The sequence below is a fragment of the Daucus carota genome, chromosome 6, assembly GCF_001625215.2.
Source record: "Daucus carota subsp. sativus chromosome 6, DH1 v3.0, whole genome shotgun sequence".
Taxonomy (NCBI): Eukaryota; Viridiplantae; Streptophyta; class Magnoliopsida; order Apiales; family Apiaceae; genus Daucus; species Daucus carota.
In genome coordinates this window covers 24,018,336-24,038,126 of record NC_030386.2, presented here as the reverse complement: position 1 = coordinate 24,038,126, position 19,791 = coordinate 24,018,336, and the positions used below count along the sequence as shown (strand labels likewise).

General features: G+C 33.8%; 2 protein-coding genes across 4 annotated transcripts; one reads left to right on the top strand and one right to left on the bottom strand.

Annotated features, from left to right (window-relative positions):
• Positions 1–3,163: 3,163 nt before the first annotated feature.
• Positions 3,164–4,114, bottom strand: LOC108226115 (uncharacterized). The gene has a single exon (XM_017401065.2). The coding sequence runs from the start codon at positions 4,112–4,114 to the stop codon at positions 3,164–3,166; it is 951 nt and encodes a 316-aa protein (XP_017256554.2).
• Positions 4,115–6,933: 2,819 nt separating this feature from the next.
• LOC108192845 (protoporphyrinogen oxidase, mitochondrial) lies at positions 6,934–19,467 on the top strand. 3 transcript variants are annotated; one of them, XR_010284634.1, is made up of 19 exons: positions 6,934–7,087; positions 7,216–7,255; positions 7,923–8,058; positions 8,169–8,234; positions 8,420–8,470; positions 8,590–8,646; positions 10,598–10,668; positions 12,420–12,456; positions 12,580–12,645; positions 12,891–12,931; positions 13,069–13,201; positions 13,930–14,109; positions 14,312–14,386; positions 14,614–14,737; positions 14,809–14,917; positions 15,065–15,153; positions 15,262–15,368; positions 15,909–16,044; positions 19,269–19,467. XR_010284634.1 is itself a non-coding variant. In XM_017359348.2 (19 exons), exons 1-18 carry the CDS (start codon positions 7,057–7,059, stop codon positions 16,031–16,033), a joined length of 1,524 nt encoding a protein of 507 aa, XP_017214837.1. In that variant the 5' UTR covers positions 6,934–7,056; the 3' UTR covers positions 16,034–16,044; positions 19,269–19,467. The 3 variants fall into 3 exon arrangements, 2 of the variants coding, with proteins under 2 accessions (XP_017214837.1, XP_063935919.1); XM_017359348.2 differs by having other exon boundaries at positions 15,065–15,139; XM_064079849.1 differs by having other exon boundaries at positions 6,988–7,087; positions 7,937–8,058; positions 15,065–15,139.
• Positions 19,468–19,791: the final 324 nt, after the last annotated feature.

Genomic DNA, 19,791 nt, shown 5'->3' with positions numbered 1-19,791 from the left:
AGGTTAACAGAAAATGCAATATCAGGACGTGTACAATTGGCAAGATACATTAGTGCACCAATGGCACTAAGATATGGTACTTCAGGACCAAGAAGTTCTTCTCCCTTTTCTCTTGGGCGAAATGGATCCTTATTCATTTCTAAGGATCGTACAACCATAGGTGTACTCACAGGATATGCCTTATCCATAATAAACCGTTTAAGAATCTTTTCAATATATGAAGACTGGTGGACAAAGATTCCTTTAGATAAATGTTCAACTTGAAAACCAAGACAGAGTTTTGTTTTACCCAAGTCCTTCATTTCAAACTCTCTTTTCAAATATCCAATCGTCTCATGAAGTTCATCTGGGGTTCCAATGATGTTTAAATCATCAACATATACTGCAATGATAGTAAACCCCAATTTTGTCCTTTTGATAAAAACACATGGACATATTACATTATTAGTATATCCATTTTTCAAAAGATATTCACTGAGACGTTTGTACCACATACGACCCGACTGTTTCAATCCGTATAATGATCTCTGTAATTTAATTGAGTAAATCTCTCGGGGTCTTGAACTATATGCTTCAGGCATTTTTAATCCATCAGGGATTTTCATGTAAATGTCGGTATCGAGTGACCCATATAAGTAGGCAGTTACAACATCCATTAAATTCATTCGGAGCCCTTCTAGAATTGATAAACTTATTAAAAATCTGAATGTTGTTGCATCCATTACCGGGGAATAAGTTTCTTCATAATCAATTCCCGGTCTTTGTGAGAAGCCTTGAGCAACAAGGCGTGCCTTGTATCTCACAATTTCATTTTTCTCATTTCTTTTACGCACAAATACCCATCTATATCCGACGGGTTTTATACCTGCAGGTGTTTGGACAATAGGTCCAAAAACTTGGCGTTTTTCAAGTGATTTCAGTTCTGCTTCAATAGCTTCTTTCCATTTTGGCCAATCATTTCTTCTTTTACATTCATAGATCGATCTAGGCTCATGATCCTCGATTTCCTCAGAAATGTCAAGTGCAGCTGCATATGCAAATATATCATCCATGACAATTTCTTTTCTGTTCCACCTCTTTCCTGAAATGACATAATTTATCGAGATCTCTTCATTGTCAACAATTTCAGGTGTTTGATCATCCTTAGAAGACGTCTCTTCAGTGATCAATTCTATGATGTCATTTGATGTATCAACTTCCTTATCAAGTTTCCTTGTTTTTCTTGGAGTTTTATCCTTGGATCCAATAGGTCTACCACGCTTCTGGCGTGCTTTAGACTCATTTGCTAGCATAATTTTATTATCTTCTTCGGGAAGTTTAATTTTACAAGGAACATTAACAGCTGGTATATGTGACTTTGTCACATTCTTGACATCAGTAAATGCATCAGGCAATCTATTTGCGACTTCTTGTAGGTGGATAATCTTTTGAACTTCAAGTTCACATTGATTTGTACGAGGATCAAAATGAGACAGGGATGCTGCATTCCATAAAATTTCTTGCTTTTCTTTTTCAAATTTTATCTTATCTCCCCCTAATGCAGGAAAAACTGTCTCATCAAATTGACAATCGGCAAACCTTGCCTTAAATAAATCACCAGTCACGGGCTCCAAATATTTAATAATTGAGGGAGAGTCAAACCCAACATATACCCCTAATCTTCTTTGGGGTCCCATTTTTGTTCGTTGGGGAGGGGATATCGGAACATAAACTGCACACCCAAAAACTCTTAAATGAGAGATATTCGGTTCTGTACCATTTACAAGTTGCATAAGGGAATATTGATGATAAGAGGTCGGTCGTAACCGAACTAAAGAAGCCGCATGTAAAATCGCATGTCCCCAAGTAGAATTTGGTAAATTCATTTTCATAAGTAAAGGCCTAGCAATCAGTTGTAGCCTTTTGATGAAAGATTCAGCGAGACCATTTTGAGTGTGTACGTGGGCAACAGAATGTTCCACTTCAATCCCAATTGACGTACAATAATCATTAAAAGATTGGGATGTAAATTCCCCTGCATTGTCCAATCTTATTTTCTTTATATTATGATCAGAGAATTGTGCTCTTAACCGAATTATTTGAGCAAGGAGTCGTGCAAAAGCAACATTACGAGTGGACAATAAACTAACATGCGACCATCGTGTTGATGCATCAATGAGTACCATAAAGTACTGAAATGGCCCACTAGATGGGGTAATTGGTCCACATATATCTCCTTGTATTCGCTCCAAAAAATTTGGGCATTCAATTGAAACTTTCACAGGAGATGGTCTAGTTATCAATTTTCCTTGAAAACAAGCAATACAAGGGACATCTTTAGATAAAGGAACAATTTTGTTCTTGAGAGGATGTCCATTTGAGTTTTCTATAATTCTTCGCATCATTGTCGAACCCGGATGACCTAAACGATCATGCCACATCATAAAATTAGTTGGGTCCTCTAATTTTTTGTTCACCACCATATATGATTCAACTGGATTTATAAAGGTGTAATACAATCCAGATTTATATGAGGGGAGCTTTTCAATTAACTGCTTCACCCCTGAGACAACTGATGTGATATATAAAAATTCTTCATCATTTGCATTTGTTGTCTCTATGTGATATCCATTTTTACGTATATCTTTGAAACTCAAAAGGTTTCTTTTTGATTTGGTGGAAAACATTGCATCATCAATAGTAAGTCGTGTTCCATTAGGTAACACTATATTTGCTCTTCCGGAGCCATCAATAAGATTTGATGCACCAGATATGGTGTTCACAGTGGCTTTAGCTAACTTTAGATGCGAAAAATATTTTTCATTTTTTAGAATTGTGTGTGTTGTTGCACTATCTGCTAAGCAAAGTGATTCCTCATCTTCTATGACATATGATGAGAGGCTGCTGGCCATGTTCTTCACACAAAAATAAAGCAAAATTAGAGATAAAACATCTCATGACATTCCATTGATTTGAAAATAAGCAACATATCAAACAAAAGTTTATAGTTCATCCATAAAGACATAAACACTTAATAAAATAAAACAAGGCCTTTTATTTAATTGGCATCATCACCAGCAAATTTGGCCACCTCCATATTGCCATCTTCAAAGAAATCAGATACTTCCATGTGAGTAGAGTTGAGTGGATCAATTTGATAATCTCCACCAAGATGAGTTTCAAGCTAGGCAAGACCCAGAGAATCATGTTGCTCAGTAAAATTAGTCTCAACACCTTTTAAGGAAGCTTGGTAGAGATCAACAAGGTGTTTGGAGGTACGACAAGTTTTACTCCAGTGCCCTTTCATTCCACAACGATAACAAATGCTTTCAACCCTTTGACCCATCGTATTCGCCTTATGCTTTTCCTCATTCTTTGTCCACTTCTGGTGGTGAGGCTTCTTTTTAAAATTTGAGAAGTTTCGATATTTATGACCTCGACCATGCCCAAAAACACGTCCACGGGCATGTCCACGACCTCGTCCAAAACCACGTCCTCGTCCTCGTCCACGTCCAAAATCATTATTAGTAACAGCATTCACTTCAGGGAATGGTGTTAAACCAGTTGGACGAGCTTGATGATTTTTCATCAAAAGTTCATTATTTTGCTCAGCAAGAAGCAGGACAGAAATAAGTTCAGAATATTTCGTGAACCCCCGTTCACGATATTGCTGCTGCAAGAGCATATTGTTGGCATGAAAAGTGGAGTAAGTCTTTTCCAGCATATCTTTATCGGTTACATTTTCACCGCATAATTTCAATTGAGAAGTGATTTTGAACATTGCTGAATTGTACTCGCTTACACTTTTATAATCTTGCAAGCGCAAGTGTAGCCAATCATAGCGGGCCTTAGGGAGTATCACAGTTTTTTGGTGATCATATCTCTCTTTTAGATCATTCCAAAGGTTTAACGGATCCTTAACCGTCAAGTATTCAGTTTTCAAGCCTTCATGAAGATGATGTCGAAGGAATATCATGGCTTTTGCCTTTTCTTGCTCAGTTTTCACATTTCCTTCCTTTATGGTGTCTCCAAGACCCATAGCATTAAGGTGGATTTCAGCATCAAGAATCCACGTTAAATAATTATTGCCGGAGATATCAAGAGCGTTAAATTCGAGCTTCGTAAGATTTGACATTGTAGCTATAATACAAATTACAAATATTTTAAACAATTATATATATCAATAAAACATAAATCTGATCATGTTAACAAATAATTCATTTGCAGAATCTGAACAATCATTAGTCAGTTTAAGAGGCATGCATATATATATATATATATATATATATATATATATATATATATTTATAAGACAGGAATACTTATAAACACGGAATTTTAGGAAACTCATTTAAATAGAACAAGATTTTTTATTAAAAGACATCCAGTATGATTGTAACCAAAAATATCTCTGGAATGTATCAAGTAACCTATAACTTACATGAAAAATAACTTTAGATCGCTAGTTCAAGTAGCACATGCAAAGGAGGTCTAAATTATCTAAGTTTCTCGAAAATATGCAAGCAGAGGAGTATACCACACAAAAGCCTTGTGAGAGCTTGGTGAAAGGCATTGAAATAAGATAGCCTTTTAAAAGAAAATACCTCGGCCTGCCGAGGCATATTATATATTATCTATCAAGTTTGAAAACAATTAATAGATACAATATTTAACTCATCCTGGTTAAACAAAAAGATATTAAGCTAGTTTAGAGGAAAGCCCCTTCTTTTTTTCTTTTTTTTTAATACACAATTTGAAACTGTATCACATATTTGGTGAATAGCCATTACAAGAATAAATAAATAAATAAAAAATAGGGCAGCAAAAGAATGATTATCCAAATGACACTAGCGAGTGCAAAACAAGCAAAATAAGTAAGTGATACTCAGGATCTAAAAATTTGCATAATGCATGAAAATGCTTACATATTAACCAAAAGGTGACTTAACGTGGGCAAAGCATATAATTACACAAAAGCAAGAACTAAAAACTATTGACATATAAGCAGTAAGAGAGAGAAGCATGTATATACAAAAATATAGGAAATCAGCGTAATAATCAATCAAATAAGATAGGCATCTCAAAGTATGCATGTGCTGTTATAAAGGTCAGTATTATCACATGCTAATAGAAGTATAAAAATTACCTTGAGAAGATCACTTTCCGGCTCCTTTCTACTATCAGAAAAATTAAAAGCTATATATATAAGAACGTCGTGCTGATAACGTGTTATATTTATATGATATATATACTAGAAACTAGAGAGAAACTTTGGAGAGGATAATCTTCATCTTATTCATGTGTATAAACAATGTACAAACCAAGCCTTTATATAGGCTATCTAATTATAGGTTACAGGATGATGAAAAGCCAAAGGTTTGGAAGATCTAAAGCTTGGAAAGACAAAAGGTTGTGAACTTGAAAAGTTGGGCTAAGCAAAAGTCATTCACAAATAATTTGTACATAACAATTTTTTAATTTTAAATTATAAGAATAACTACATTTATTTTAACATCATCATCTATTTTAACCTCATTGGACTTAGGGGCTAGTATTGTATCATGACTTTTAATGACAAATTTTGGGAGGATGACTTTAATGGATTTTATAGACTTTTAATGACTCTCTTTGACTTCTTAAGATTTTCAAAAACAATCCATGACTCTCGAGACAATGACTTTTAAAAACTTCAACAAACTTTTTTTTACAAATTCATGACTTTGAAATACTTTAATAGACTTTTATTAAAATCATAAATAGCCTTTCTGAAACTCTCTACACCTTTTGATATATCCTCTCGATCTTCTGCTATACCCAAGTTGGGTGTATGTTCACAAATCTGGCGACTACAAAATCGAGTACAAGGTATTATTGCTGTATTATATATACTATAATAATATTTACTGAATCATATTTATAAACATAATGTTAACCGTGAATCACAATTGGAGGATCTATCTCCTGAATTATACATGTCATTATCATTCATCATGAGATTTAAAAAATTAGAACAATAAGAAACTGCAAGTAAACCTGAGGAGGGGTGTGGCCTGGAAGCTCACGTAGAGGCCTGCTCTCAGCCAAAGGATGCTCCGCCGGAAGTTCATATACAATTTAATTTAGCACCTAAACAAAACATTTGAATGTCTGTGAAACAGATGCATAAAATCTACTCCAGATGCTTTATTTCATTAATATTGTAAAAGAAGTTGCCTCCAACATTACATCAGCCATATAAAAGTTCTAAATTCACGTTTGAAGTGCTTTTGCATCTCCAGTTGATCTAAAATTGCATGGCATCACACGCATATAGACGCATGTGAATGCAATCAGAATATACAATTAGAACCTAGGAGAGGATAAATTGGAGAGACTTTTCACAAAGGATGAACCCTAGGTTGGAGCGATCAGTTAATTGAGGGAAGATAAAGTCATGTCAAATCTTTTCAAGTATGGCTTGACAATTTTCTGAAAAAATATATGCAATTTTAGATAGAAAGTCATTAAAAGTCTATCAATTATATTTTTCCACCAAAGTCATTGATATATTGAATAACAACTAACTTTTAATAACTCTTTAAAAGTTGTAATTCAATACCTCAAACTTTAAAAGACTTTTTAAAAATCCTGATACAATACCCTCTTACTTTTAAAGAGTATTTAAAAATTGTAATTGAATACATCTAAATTTTAAAAGTCAATAAAAGTCATTAAAAATCCTCATACAATACCAGCCCCTTAGCTCTGCCTCTGAGTTTATAGTGAAACAGGAATTCCCAGGATACTAGTATACTACTCGCCAATTCAGCCTAAAGCCCAAGGTTTTATACAAACACATTTTAACAAGTGGGCCTAACTTTTGACCACTACCAAAAAAAAAGTCGCCAAAAGCCCAAGGTTTTATACACCACATTTTAACAAGTGGGCCCAACTTTGACCACTACCAAAAAAAAAGTCGAGGAACACCGTATCGTAAACTGCTCTTTATCCTACAGAATAGTACTAATAGTTTCCATAGTAGCTAAGCTGATCAAAGACAACTGCACTGGACATTTCTCGTTCACAAGCTTCACCAAAATGGCTTCAGCTCCTGCTCAGGATAATAACAGTCTCTCTCTCTCTCTCTCTCTCTCTCTCCCTCTCCCTCTCCCTCTCTCTCCCCCTCAAATTTAGATTCTATTTAAATGTAAATATGTGTTTGAATTCCGTAATTAACAGATAAAGTTGTGATTTCAGGTGCTGCTAAAAGAGTCGCTGTTGTTGGTGCTGGCGTTAGGTATCTTAATCTTCACGCTTCATCACACTTAATTTTTGTTTCAATTTCATTTGCATTTGCTCACTGTATTTGTATTGCTTATTCCTGTAATTCAGTGTTCAAGTGAATGAATTCATACCAGACATTTCTGTCGAGAATTCTTAGAATTATCCATGTCTTCGGTTCAGAGTAGTCTGATTAGGAATTTTCAATACAATTTCGATGTTTTGAATGTATTTTTGAAGTTCAGCTAGAAATGAATTTTACTTTGAAATCTAGTGGTGGTGGTCTCGTTGGCGTGATATTACTGAATGTTCGTTGTGACTGGGGATTAATTAGTTAAAAATGTAGTGTTGGTGGTCTTGTTGACATGATATTACTGAATTGGAATTATAATTATAACTTCAACTTAGGGACTAATTAGATACAAGTAATGTAGCTAATCACATTTTCTTCAATTTAATGAAATTAGACTGACAAGAAGTTTTTAATTATTGACTCATATTTCATATATGTTTGATCAATTTATTTTTACTAATGCTATTTTGGAAGAGCAATATTTACTTTTTATCTTCTCACTAATAAGAATATTCATGTTGCTTGTAATTTGTAATTAATCTGCATTTCAAATATGAATATTGGGTGTAATTTTTCGAAACTTTAGTTAATATTAATATTTGATTTCTAGTGGCCTTGCTGCAGCCTACAAATTGTCCCAGCGGGGTTTGAATGTCACAATTTTCGAAGCTGAAGAGAGAGCTGGAGGCAAGTTAAAGAGTGTATCCCATGATGGTCTAATATGGGATGAGGGTGCAAACACTATGGTGTGTTGTAAATCTCCTCCATCTACTCATGTTGCAAAATATTATGATCTCTGAGATTTACTTGCACAAAGCTGCAATTAACATGCTGTAATGCCTTCGACCTTTTGCAGACGGAGTCTGAGGGTAATGTTAGTTATTTGCTTGATAATCTCGGGCTTCGCGACAAACAACAATTTGTAAGGGGGTTTGCCTTGTTAGAAATTGATTATTGGCTGTATACTGTTTATACTTTATTCTGAGAAGCAAGTATAATCATGTACAATTATACGGATTCAATACTTCAAATTGTGCTCTGATTCTAAGATTTTTTTTTTATATATATTTTAATCTGGACTGCCTTTTCATTTTGAATCTGTTGCAGCCAATATCACAGCACAAGCGCTATATTGCAAAGAATGGAACTCCAGTACTGGTAATTTCCTTTTTATCATGCTGTTGATTAACTGTTTTCACCTTTACACAGCATTGAATTGTTTTCCTGTGTCTTCCATAGACATTTGTCACTGTATTAACACCTGTGTTCTTGAGCAGCTACCTTCAAATCCAATTGCTCTGATCAAAAGCAATATTCTCTCTACTCAATCAAAGGTACCCCACACAGAAACGAGTTCTTCCATCATCTTAAAAATTGTATTGAATCAATATATGCCTATATGCATCTTCTAATCGTTGTTTTAAATCTTCAAGGCTTAATCTAGCAGATAAACCTCTACTCTTACTAATAAGAAGTCGAGGGTTTGAACATCATTCAGTGGCCGCGTGATCACCCCCAGTAGTGGAAGAGTGCGTGTGTATTTAAATTCATGTGTGATAACTTTAAAACACCACCATCAGCTCTTCCGCTCCTGGACCACTCTTTACCAGAATGGGGCCTCCATGAGCTCTTCCTCTCCTGGGATTCCTGGATGAGTCTCAGACTAGGGTGTAGCTGCGGTGAGGGCCTCCGCAAAACAATGTTGGAGAGGGGTTTGGATCCCGTGGCACCTCTGGCATGATAGCTAAGTCGCTTAGACTCGGGTACGGAGTGTCGGACACGATACATATCCGAGTGTCGGACTCGGCACATCTGGAAATCTAGGACACTGGGACACCGTCCGAATTTTGGCACGGGTACGGGGACACGACATAATATACTATAAACAGCTTTAACTTAGTAAAATAAAATTAAAGAATACATCCAGCAATAGGTCGATTCGTATGGATTGAGTACAGTCTAAAGACTTTGACATATACAATATGTAAGAAACAATTATTTTGGGAAACTGAAATACATCATGTAATACAGCTCATCGTCTTCTTCCCTTTTATCACACCCTTTTCTGTTCTTCCCTTCCGGCTGTTTATTTGTCCCTCAGTGATTTTCTTCTTCATCATTGTAAAATGATCATGAATTAGCAATTAGCATAAAAAACAATCCTCTTAAACAATCTCAGTAGTAAAAATATACAAGCTGAAATATCATCTGTAGTTTTTCCGGCAACAAAGAAGACAGGTCGGAATTTCACATGACGGATCTGGTACCTATGCGTATGCACGTTCTAGGGTGCCTATGCGTGTGGGGACTCTGGGATAGGTGCATGCTAATCATGAGGTGTCGTAAGGTGTCTTATTCATCGTACTCACGAACAATCACTATGCAGATATTCTTTAATGTTGATTTGTCAATAGAGAGTTAGAGATCACCCTGGGGACACGTGTGCTGGGGTCTTTGGTTGATATTGTCCTGGAGTCATTTGGTTAGTGGGCCTGGACTTAATATTTGGGCTAATATGCATTGTAGCCTATCTTTGTGATTGAGGTTTACCAAAAACAAATTGTTGTTTTAAGAAACTAGAGAAGACTGAGGAGTACAATGAGTTTTGGTTTTCTCTGAAAAGGGTATTGTATTTGTAGCTGATGAAAAAGTTGTGTAGAAAATGACATTGTGAGGATAAGTTCTTTTTTTATAAACAATTATATAATGCACTAAACAATCACAGATTTTACTCCTTGGTCTACATTTAAAATAATACGCAAGTAGAAGCAGATCACCTGAAAACTGAAGACTTCTAGCTGTATCATAACTTCATATGCCTACATAATGTAAGAGCACTTTCTCGAGTTACCTGTATCTGTATGTCACATATTTAAGAGAACTGTATGGTTCTGCTTGTCTTAGTTTTGTTAGGGTAAATTATATGCTAGAAACATTTGTAACAAATAGAGGGTTTTTGTGCATAGTGTCAACTTAAACAAAAGTCATGAATCATGATTAGAATTGATCTTTTGACCAAAGTCAGATTGGTGCGACTGTAATATATATGTATTAATACTTTATATGTATTTGTTTTGTATTCATAGTACTTATGTAGTTCTTATATAAAATGTTGGAAACATTTGTCAACACTCCGAGTTAGGAATTAGAAACACTCTGATGGTGCGAATTATGGTTATCCCCACATTACAGACCAGATAACGTTTCTGTGGTATTACAGGTTTTTAGTTTGAAATGAGTTTTCTAATTCTGGACTATACTCTTATGGGTGTGTAATTTTTACAGATTCAGTTGCTGTTGGAGCCGTTTTTGTGGAAGAAAAACAGTAACTCGAAGATGTCAGACAAACATGAAAGGTGACAGATATAAATATATATATATTTTTGCTAATGATGTGCCTGGTTTCAGGTTTATTTATCATTTTTTGTCTTTTGTTTAATCACTAAGACCCAGACATGGTAGTTTCTTGCGAATGTTTTTGGGTTTGTATGTTATATATGAGCTAGAAAGTGATGTAAGCAAGACGATGTCTTTATAATGACATCATAATCACTGTAGCATGAGTAGCTAGCTTTAGGAGGAAGCTGAGTTTATCTATATAAAGGGCTTAGTCTTCGTTCTTGTAACAATGCAAAAAACATAAAATGCAGAAGTAGTAGTATAGAAAATACTCACATTTAACTGCACCTCTTCTTGTGTTCATTATCTTTCTTTTCTCTCTCTATATTCTGTCCTCTATACGTATAAATCTTGAAATGGTATTAGATTGGGTTCATTTATGTAGAGAGACGAGTGATTTTTTTTGTTAAAAATTCAATGTTCTGAAGGGAACTTGTCTAATTTCTGCCCTGATTTGACTTTCCCCTTTTCTAGCCCTCCAAACTCAAGTTTCTCAGGGGAAACTTGAGCCCAGATCTTTTCAAGTTTGGCCATCTAAACCAAAATAAGATAGGGCAGTGTTAGATTACATATTTTGTCAAAGTACTCAAGGGAATTTCTGTTCACATTCAACTGCTTACACTTCTGACCCCAAACCAGATCCAAAAAATAGATGGGCTGTTCCTTTATATTCAGGTCATACCCTTGACGGAGTAAAGGGGTTGAAAACCTCTTATAAGGTGGCTATCTAATATAGCGCTAACAGCAACACCTTCTGTAATTTGACATGGCTTAAAATATACTGTGCGGCGCTCACAAGTTCGAATCCCGGTATCCCAAAATACTCAGTTACAAGATCTCAAGATTGGTTAATTCTAATATGGGTTTGGATAGACGCTCAGACTGCGCTCAAGAGCGACTAGTGTCCCCTCCTCAATCCCAAGATAGGTCTTTCATCCCAAGATGGGATTTTGAGTGAGAGGATGTGTTAAATATGAGCTAGAAAGTGATGTAAAAAAGATGATATCAGTATAATGACATCATAGTTACAGTATCATGAGTAGCTAGCTTTAGGAGGAAGCTGAGTGTATCTATATAAAGAGGCTTAGTCTTCCTTCTTGTAACAATACAAAAAACATAATATGCAGCAGAAGTAGTAGAATAGAAAGTAGAGACAGTTCACCGCACCTCTTCTTGTGTTCATTTTCTTTCTTTTTTTCTCTCGATATTCTATCCTCTAAACATATAAACTTGACATTGTATTATTATTTTTAATTGCTCTTTTGTGTTTTTCCTGATATGCTGATTAATTCTTATTTAGTCAAAGCCAGTAGGATATATATACAGGGCATATCCATGACCATGAGCAACCAATGAACATATTTAATCACTACTTTCTTGACCATACCTCAGTATTCTCACCCCCACTTTGGCAACAATAGTCCAAAAGCCTGGCATTTAACTAACATTTCAAACACCATCCAAGTTCACTTATATCTGTCACCTTGCAGTCCACATAACTCTGAAGCCACCTCTACCTTTTTGTATTTCCTCCCTTGCGTGTAAGTTCATCAGCTTCTGTGTTGATTTCTCTTGGTATATATTTCACACTCGAAGAGAAGTTCTTAACATATATCTGCATTTTGTAAATACTCACCACTTTAGAAAAACTCACATCTAGTTGCTTAAAGTATTCTAGACATGCTAATTTATTGCTTTGTTTTTGCAGCGTTGGAGGTTTCTTTCGGCGTCATTTTGGACAGGAGGTATTTTTGCTCTGTTTCCCACTGTATCTGCTTTATAAAGCTCCACATTTTGAGTGAGTTTCTTAATTGTTGAAATGTATAAAGTTTGTTATGGTAAATTCATGTTAATCTGTGTTTTGCAAGGTTGTTGACCATCTCATTGACCCTTTTGTTGCCGGTCTTAATGCCGGAGATCCTGAATCTCTCTCTGTAAGTATATGTCTCTTTCAAGTTTCATCGCTTCAGACTTATTTAGGATATCTTGGCTACAAGAACATCTTGATTAATTTATTAATGTGTTATTATATTCTTTTTGCTTCATTTTCACTGGCTTTACACCGAAGTTTCATAAACATGGCACCTTTTGTGTTTCTAAATTGCATTAATATATTTGCACTTGAGGTCTAGACCTCCCACACAATTTATTAAATGACATGCTCACTTTTTTGTAACAGATGTATCATGCATTTCCAGACTTGTGGAATCTAGAGAAAAAGTAAGCTTCACTAGTAGCATACATCTGCTTTCAAATAATCATGCTTTCTATAACAGTTTTTTTTTTTGTTTCTCTGATTTTGGTGGTAAATCTACATGTCTTTGATACTTGACAATAACATTTTATATGTTTATCAGATTTGGCTCTATCATAGTTGGCGCAGTTCGTTCTAAAATATCTTTCAAAAAGGGAGAAGGTCAAGGGATGAATGCTTCTTCAAAGTCTAAGAGGCGTAAACGTGGTTCATTTTCATTTTTGGGCGGAATGCAGGTAACATGAGCATGCTGGATTCTAATCTTTATTTGGGAATTTTTTTTCCGGGGGGGGGGGGGGGGGGGGGGGGGGAGATTTTTATATCCTACTCCTGTATAGCAGTAGTGCCTTTTAGTCCTAGTAACTTATTAAAAATATATTAATTTATTAATATATTATTTTTATTTCTCTGAAATGATTATCATTGACTTCTTTTGCAATAAGATGTTGGGAGTTCTCCCATGGTAGCTAGAATATAAACCAGCTAGTTTGGCCCAAAGCAGATAATATCAGACTTTTGTGGAGTTATGGCTCGCTTATCAGGCTCATCATAAAATATTATATAAAAGAATTGCCTACTGCAAAGTGCCGGATTATACTAGTATGTGTTAGACTACATCACAAATTGATTCTGTCTTCAATTTGATAGTTTCAACTTTAGGTACAGTGGACATTCATACTTGTCTGAAAATTTTAATTTCAGACACTGAAAAGATATTGTTTCTTTAACTCTAATATATAGTGACGACTAACTACATGTTAAAATATGTGAACAAATTAATTCTGTCTTTGATTTGATAGTTTCAACTTTAGGTACAATGGACATTCATACTTGTCTGAAAACTTTAATTCCTGACACTGAAAAGATATTGTTTCTTTAACTCTAATATATAGTGACTACTGACTACATGTTAAAATATGTGAATTTGGCTTAGGTCTTTTAATAGTAATACTTTTGTTTGTAGACACTAACCGATGCACTCTGCGAAGAGGTAGGCAAAGATAAAGTCAATCTGCAAACAAGGGTTTTGGAATTATCTTATCCCTGCAGCCAGGAATCGCAGTTGAGTAATTGGTCAATTTCATATGCTCTAGATTTCGACAAGCACCTAAAAGAACAATGTTTTGATGCAGTCATCATGACAGTGAGTACATAAGTTTTTTGTACCTATCTTGACAGTGATACGTTTCCAAAGTCTTTTGAAATACCTGAAAATTTACTATCTATTTATGAAATTATAAAACACAATCTGGAGAAACATGCCTTGTATGTAAGAATTAAGATATCAATTTTCTGCTGCTAAACTTTTAGACATTATTGTTCACTGAAAGACTAATATGGAACAGGCTCCACTTTGTGATGTCAAGCAAATGAAGATTACAAAGAGAGGGAAACCCTTTGTACTTGATTTCATTCCTGAGGTTTGTTTCTTCTATTTGTGTACAAACAAAGAACTGTCTTGCTCCTCTCCTACATCCTTCTGTTTCTGTAGTTCTTGCATTCTAACAAAGTTAAGTACTCTGTAGTTATGCATATACCAACTTCTCTTAAATTTCTAATAACAATGCATAAACAAAGTTTTGCATAGACCTCACCCACTTCTTTATAAATTCTTCCACCTCAAAAGGTATGCCTGCCAACAATGTAGGTGAGTTATATGCCACTATCAGTTGTAATCACCTCATTCAAGAAAGAGAATGTTAGACGACCCCTTGAGGGATTTGGAGTTCTTGTTCCCTCCAAAGAGCAGCAAAATGGATTAAAGTCACTTGGTAATACTTGATTTTGGCTTATAAAAAACTACTCTCGTATAGCAGTATTGTCACTAGTTTCTGCTATGCAGGTACTCTCTTTTCCTCTATGATGTTTCCTGACCGCACACCTAGTGATCTGTATCTATATACTACATTTATAGGGGGGAGTAGAAACCAAGAATTAGCTAGAGCTTCAAGGTTACCTTTTCAGCTATATATTCACTCTTGTTCTAATTGCTTTTGCTTATACTGTTGTCTTGCATGTTGCAAGTATGTTCTTTTTCTTATGGTATTCTATTCTTTTGTAAATGTTTACAAAGAATTTAGTTATTTACTTCTTTACAGGGATGAGTTGAAGAAGATCGTGGCTGCTGATCTTAGACAATTATTGGGTGCAGAAGGGGAGCCAACATTTGTTAAGTATGGATAATAAAGTAAATACTGATATTTCTATCATCTTATAGAGCTTTTGTCTTTTGGAACTGGGATACTACAAATTCGTTGCAAATCCAATTTTTACAGCTACTATTCTTAATTTGCAGTCATTTGTATTGGAGTAAAGCATTTCCTCTTTATGGGCATGACTACAATTCTGTCATAGGAGCAATTGATAAGATGGAAAAGGACCTTCCAGGATTTTTTTACGCAGGTAAGCAGTTCTCATAGGATTGGAAGTTTTCCTCTATACTTCCAATTCCTATTCTGGGATTAAATGAACATATCCTTTAACTTGCTACAAGAATATAGTGCTTTTAAAATCCTCAAATTCCTTTTTCTGCTACAATAAAGATAATAACCTTATCTGTTCTAGTTGGATTATATCCTGTAATAAGGTACATGTGGAGTAGGATATGGTGTTATGTGATTGGATAATATACTATAATGCTATCTTATTGATTAGTTCTATTCAGTCGTACCACTATACATTTGTCTAGTCACAGTGTTATTAGTTATCCACCCATTTACTGTTGTTAGTCATGTACGTATAAACTTGTAATAGGTGAGTAGTCTTCTCCTCAGGTTAATTAGCACCTCGAACAGGAAAGAGATTTATCCTGATCTGTATAATACAGACTCTTTGACATTACTCTCTCCTTCTCATTTGGAGTTCTAGCTTGCTACCAAGAAGTTAATTGTCTCCTACACTTAGTTTGGTAATTACCTTTTTCTGATTTCTTGGATATATTAGGAAACCATAGGGGAGGACTCTCTGTCGGTAAAGCAATATCCTCAGGGTGCAAAGCAGCAGATCTTGTAATCTCATATCTGGATTCTTCTTTAGAGAATAATTTGTCAAGGGAGAACTGCACTTAAGCATCTGAAAGGTATGTTTATTACTTGCCAATGCAATAGAATTATAGAAGACACTATTGTGGCAATGTTGGGGCAAACGACCCTTCTGAATACACACACACACACACACACACACACGCAGATGTAAGTTCAAAATTTGACCAGACATAATCAAATCTGCATCCCACAACTAAAACTTTAGACCTGAATTAATTTAATGAAAATAGCTTGTACCTGTGCAAAGCACGGTTCTTTGTTTTCATATATATTATTTTGATATGATTTAAATCTAATTATTTATTAACTTTTGAAGTTGATAATATAAATATTATGTTTTAAATTATTAGTGATGTGATCTGAACGTCAAACTTTTGTTAATATGTTATAAAATATAAAGTTCAAAGTTGTTGGTAACGACTAACGAGTATCGAACCTTTGACAGTATGTTCATATTATTCTGCTTACTCTTATTGTATATACGATATAAATATATAATAGTAGCTTATAGCCTTATATCCCATATGATGGGTTGATTTTAAAATTTGTTATATCAATTTTAGTTTTAATATATATTCTTATGAAAGATGTGTTAATATTACACTGGTACATGTCTTATAATTATAATAGGATAAATCTTTAAAACAATAATATAAATATTTAATTTAGTATATTGTTGATGGGATTCGAACTAGGACATCTAGTAGTAAATATAATAATAAAATATATTAATATAATTGTTCATAGATTTGAAATAAAATAAATAATAACATATTATAGTTAGACTGCTATTAGAAATCTAATAATAGTAGTGGTCTCCAAAAAAAAAAAGATAAAGAAATCTAATAATAGTTTAGTGATTTGGAAAGAAAATTAATCATAATTTTAAATGATTTGCAATAAAATAAATTATAATAATATGTGGTTTGTGAGATTCGAGTCTTACACATTTACTTATATATTTACTATCAAAAATATAAATATCTGTTTTAATAACGATATTCAACGTTAAGCTGAGTATTCTTTAGATTCTGTAGTTATAGCTTGGATTGTCATTATTCATTTACTTGACCAATGTACCCATTAACCAACCAAATATAAGTCGGTTCGGGTAAGCTTGACTTCTGACTTATAGTTATTCAAAATTTTAAGTCAATAGTCACTCATTTATAATTAGTGATGTGAGGTCAAATACCTTTACCTTCACTAAATCCAAGGGAAAACTACAATTAATAATTGATAAATTATCATATGTATAATGGGGCCGGGTCCTTAGGCATTGATGGTCAAGATCATCTGCACAATCATCAGTTTTCTGACCGTTTTATAACGGCTAGGATTAAAAAGAAGATCTCACCCTCTCAACTTTTTTTAGCTGGAAGAGGAATTGCTTTCCAGCTAAAAGTTATAGTTGGAAGACGAATTGGTTTCCATATATAATTTTGTGTGGTAGGAGGGAGCAGATATATTTTTATCTATTATCCCAGCCATTGGCTCAGTAACTGGGAAGGTGATGGCTGATGGAAAGGTCCATGACCGTTTGCCATGTATAATATGCTATACCTGAAAATTGATCCCAACAATTCAAAGTAATATGTAAAAATATGATAACATTTTAAGTTAATATCAAACATACTTTTCTTTTAGATAAATCATAATTAAGACAGATGATATAAAAAATTAGGGCCCGATTCAAATTAAAACCTTATCCTAAATAAGAACTTAGAAACAATATCAACCTAATGAACTGACTTATATGCGGTGCTAAACACGATATCTTTGATTGTCTGTTATGAATTATAGAATATGACGCACTTTAGCTATAGACAATATTTTTACCCTAAATTACATAATTTTTCGAGAATAGTTTATTTCTACATAAATGAAAAATAATTATGTAAAAAGAATGTTTTATCTGAAATCATGTAATTATATATTTTAAAAAAAGATATTATGTTCTGAAAAAGAATATATTTTAAAGTAGTTATAAGTGGAGTGTGGCCCTCAAATATTAATATATATTCAAAAAAAATTACAGAAACTAGAGTTAGGATATAAAAATTAAGAAAAAAATATGGCTTGCATTTCACGGGTCGAAAGCTAGTATTAAACTATTAATTGCTTGCTTACAGTATCATCTTGTAAGTTATCTTTAAAGATGTTAATGTGAAGTTACCATCAACCTGCACCGGCAAAATTCTACCGATAAAGAAAAAGATTTAATGTAATAATAAAAAGAAATACTAATTACGATAAATAAAAATTATAATTGATTAAATAACATGAGATGTGTGGATCTCACGTTAATTTTACAAAACAATAGATTTGGTGCAGAAAAATGTATAGATACGCGTGATAATTTTATTGCAGTTTAAAAAACAAATTAAAGATATTGAGAAGAAATAAATAAATATAAAATCTTTTGTGTCCTTTGCAAACTGTTATTACTTCTTTCAAAACGTCTAGGTGGGGGTGGGAGGTTGTTACCAAGGATGATCATATATATTCTGACAAAGACTTAAAAATCTTGGAATAGAATTATAATAACCGAGAGAGAAATGCCCAAACACTGAAATCAGGTGCATACATTCAATGTTTCCTGTTCACAACAAACAATAATAAAAGAATTATTTATACTTATATGCATTTACCTAAATACTTCAATTGCCGGAGAAAATGTGTGAAGCTTCATTCTTTTTTTTCATGTGCTCAGGTATTTTTTTTGGTTACAACTTACAAGAAGTGAATAAACCCCTTTTAAAGGTGAAGAAATTAAAATCATGCTAGCACTAGTCACATTCAATACAAATGCAACTATAGTATTATAGTTAAAATTTTGGTGATATATTGGTGACACAAAGAAGCATCCCTAATCTCGAAACAAAATAGCACTTGTAAAATTTGAGCTACTATCACCATACTTTGCTTATATCAAGTAAATATTCCCGGAAGTTATTTAAGATGTAGGAAAGAAATTGGACCTCAATATATTCAATAAATAATAATTACTTTTTTATAAAATGATATTTAGGAGATACTGATTTTGAAAATAGTGCCACAAATGTATTTTGGCTCAGTTGTGGCACTCTTGGTCCAAGCAACTTATTCGACTCCTATACCATTTTTGTAGTAGCATGATTATACATTGATTATTATTTGGGATATTCTAAATAGAACTATTAATGTATATCCATGGTGCCACATAATCAGCACCAGTGTGAGACCTTTTTCATACTTTATCATTTATAATTTGTTTCAGGTGGACATGATACTTATTTTATGGAGGAGGCATCAAACTTTTGAAGCAGCAGGATGTAGGGATTTTTCTTGGATATAGGTCGACTCATGTTTAATACGCTCTTTTTTCCAATCAAAATTGGCTGTTGTACTAACAGTGTTGTTGAATATGTATTACTCGTATACTTGATGCAGATGAAATAGTCAATTTGGTCGTCTCATCATCAATGTACTATGCTCTGGCATGAAGTAGTACCTCTTATATTTTGTCAAAGTTTTGCATAAATAATCATCTAATTGAGCAATTTAACAGAATTCATTTAGTATCATAATTTGCATCTAATTACTCGATTTAACTGAATTAATAGAAACTTCAGTTTTCCGTTTGGAAAATAGAATATATTTTATTTTAAGACAATTTTAAAACAGCCATGGAAAAAGATGAAGTTTTAGGAGGAAACCTTGTTTCCGACGATAAATTCAATGTTACGCTAATTTTGATTTTGTAATAAAATAAATAAATTTCTAATATAAACGTGAGATGC

Coding starts and splice junctions, on each gene's coding strand:
- LOC108192845 (XM_017359348.2), top strand. CDS start 7,057: ATGGCTTCAGCTCCTGCTCAGGATAATAACA. Junction 7,088..7,215: donor TCCTGCTCAGGATAATAACA/GTCTCTCTCTCT, acceptor TTGTGATTTCAG/GTGCTGCTAAAAGAGTCGCT. Junction 8,059..8,168: donor ATGAGGGTGCAAACACTATG/GTGTGTTGTAAA, acceptor GACCTTTTGCAG/ACGGAGTCTGAGGGTAATGT.
- LOC108226115 (XM_017401065.2), bottom strand. CDS start 4,114: ATGTCAAATCTTACGAAGCTCGAATTTAACGCTCTTGATATCTCCGGC.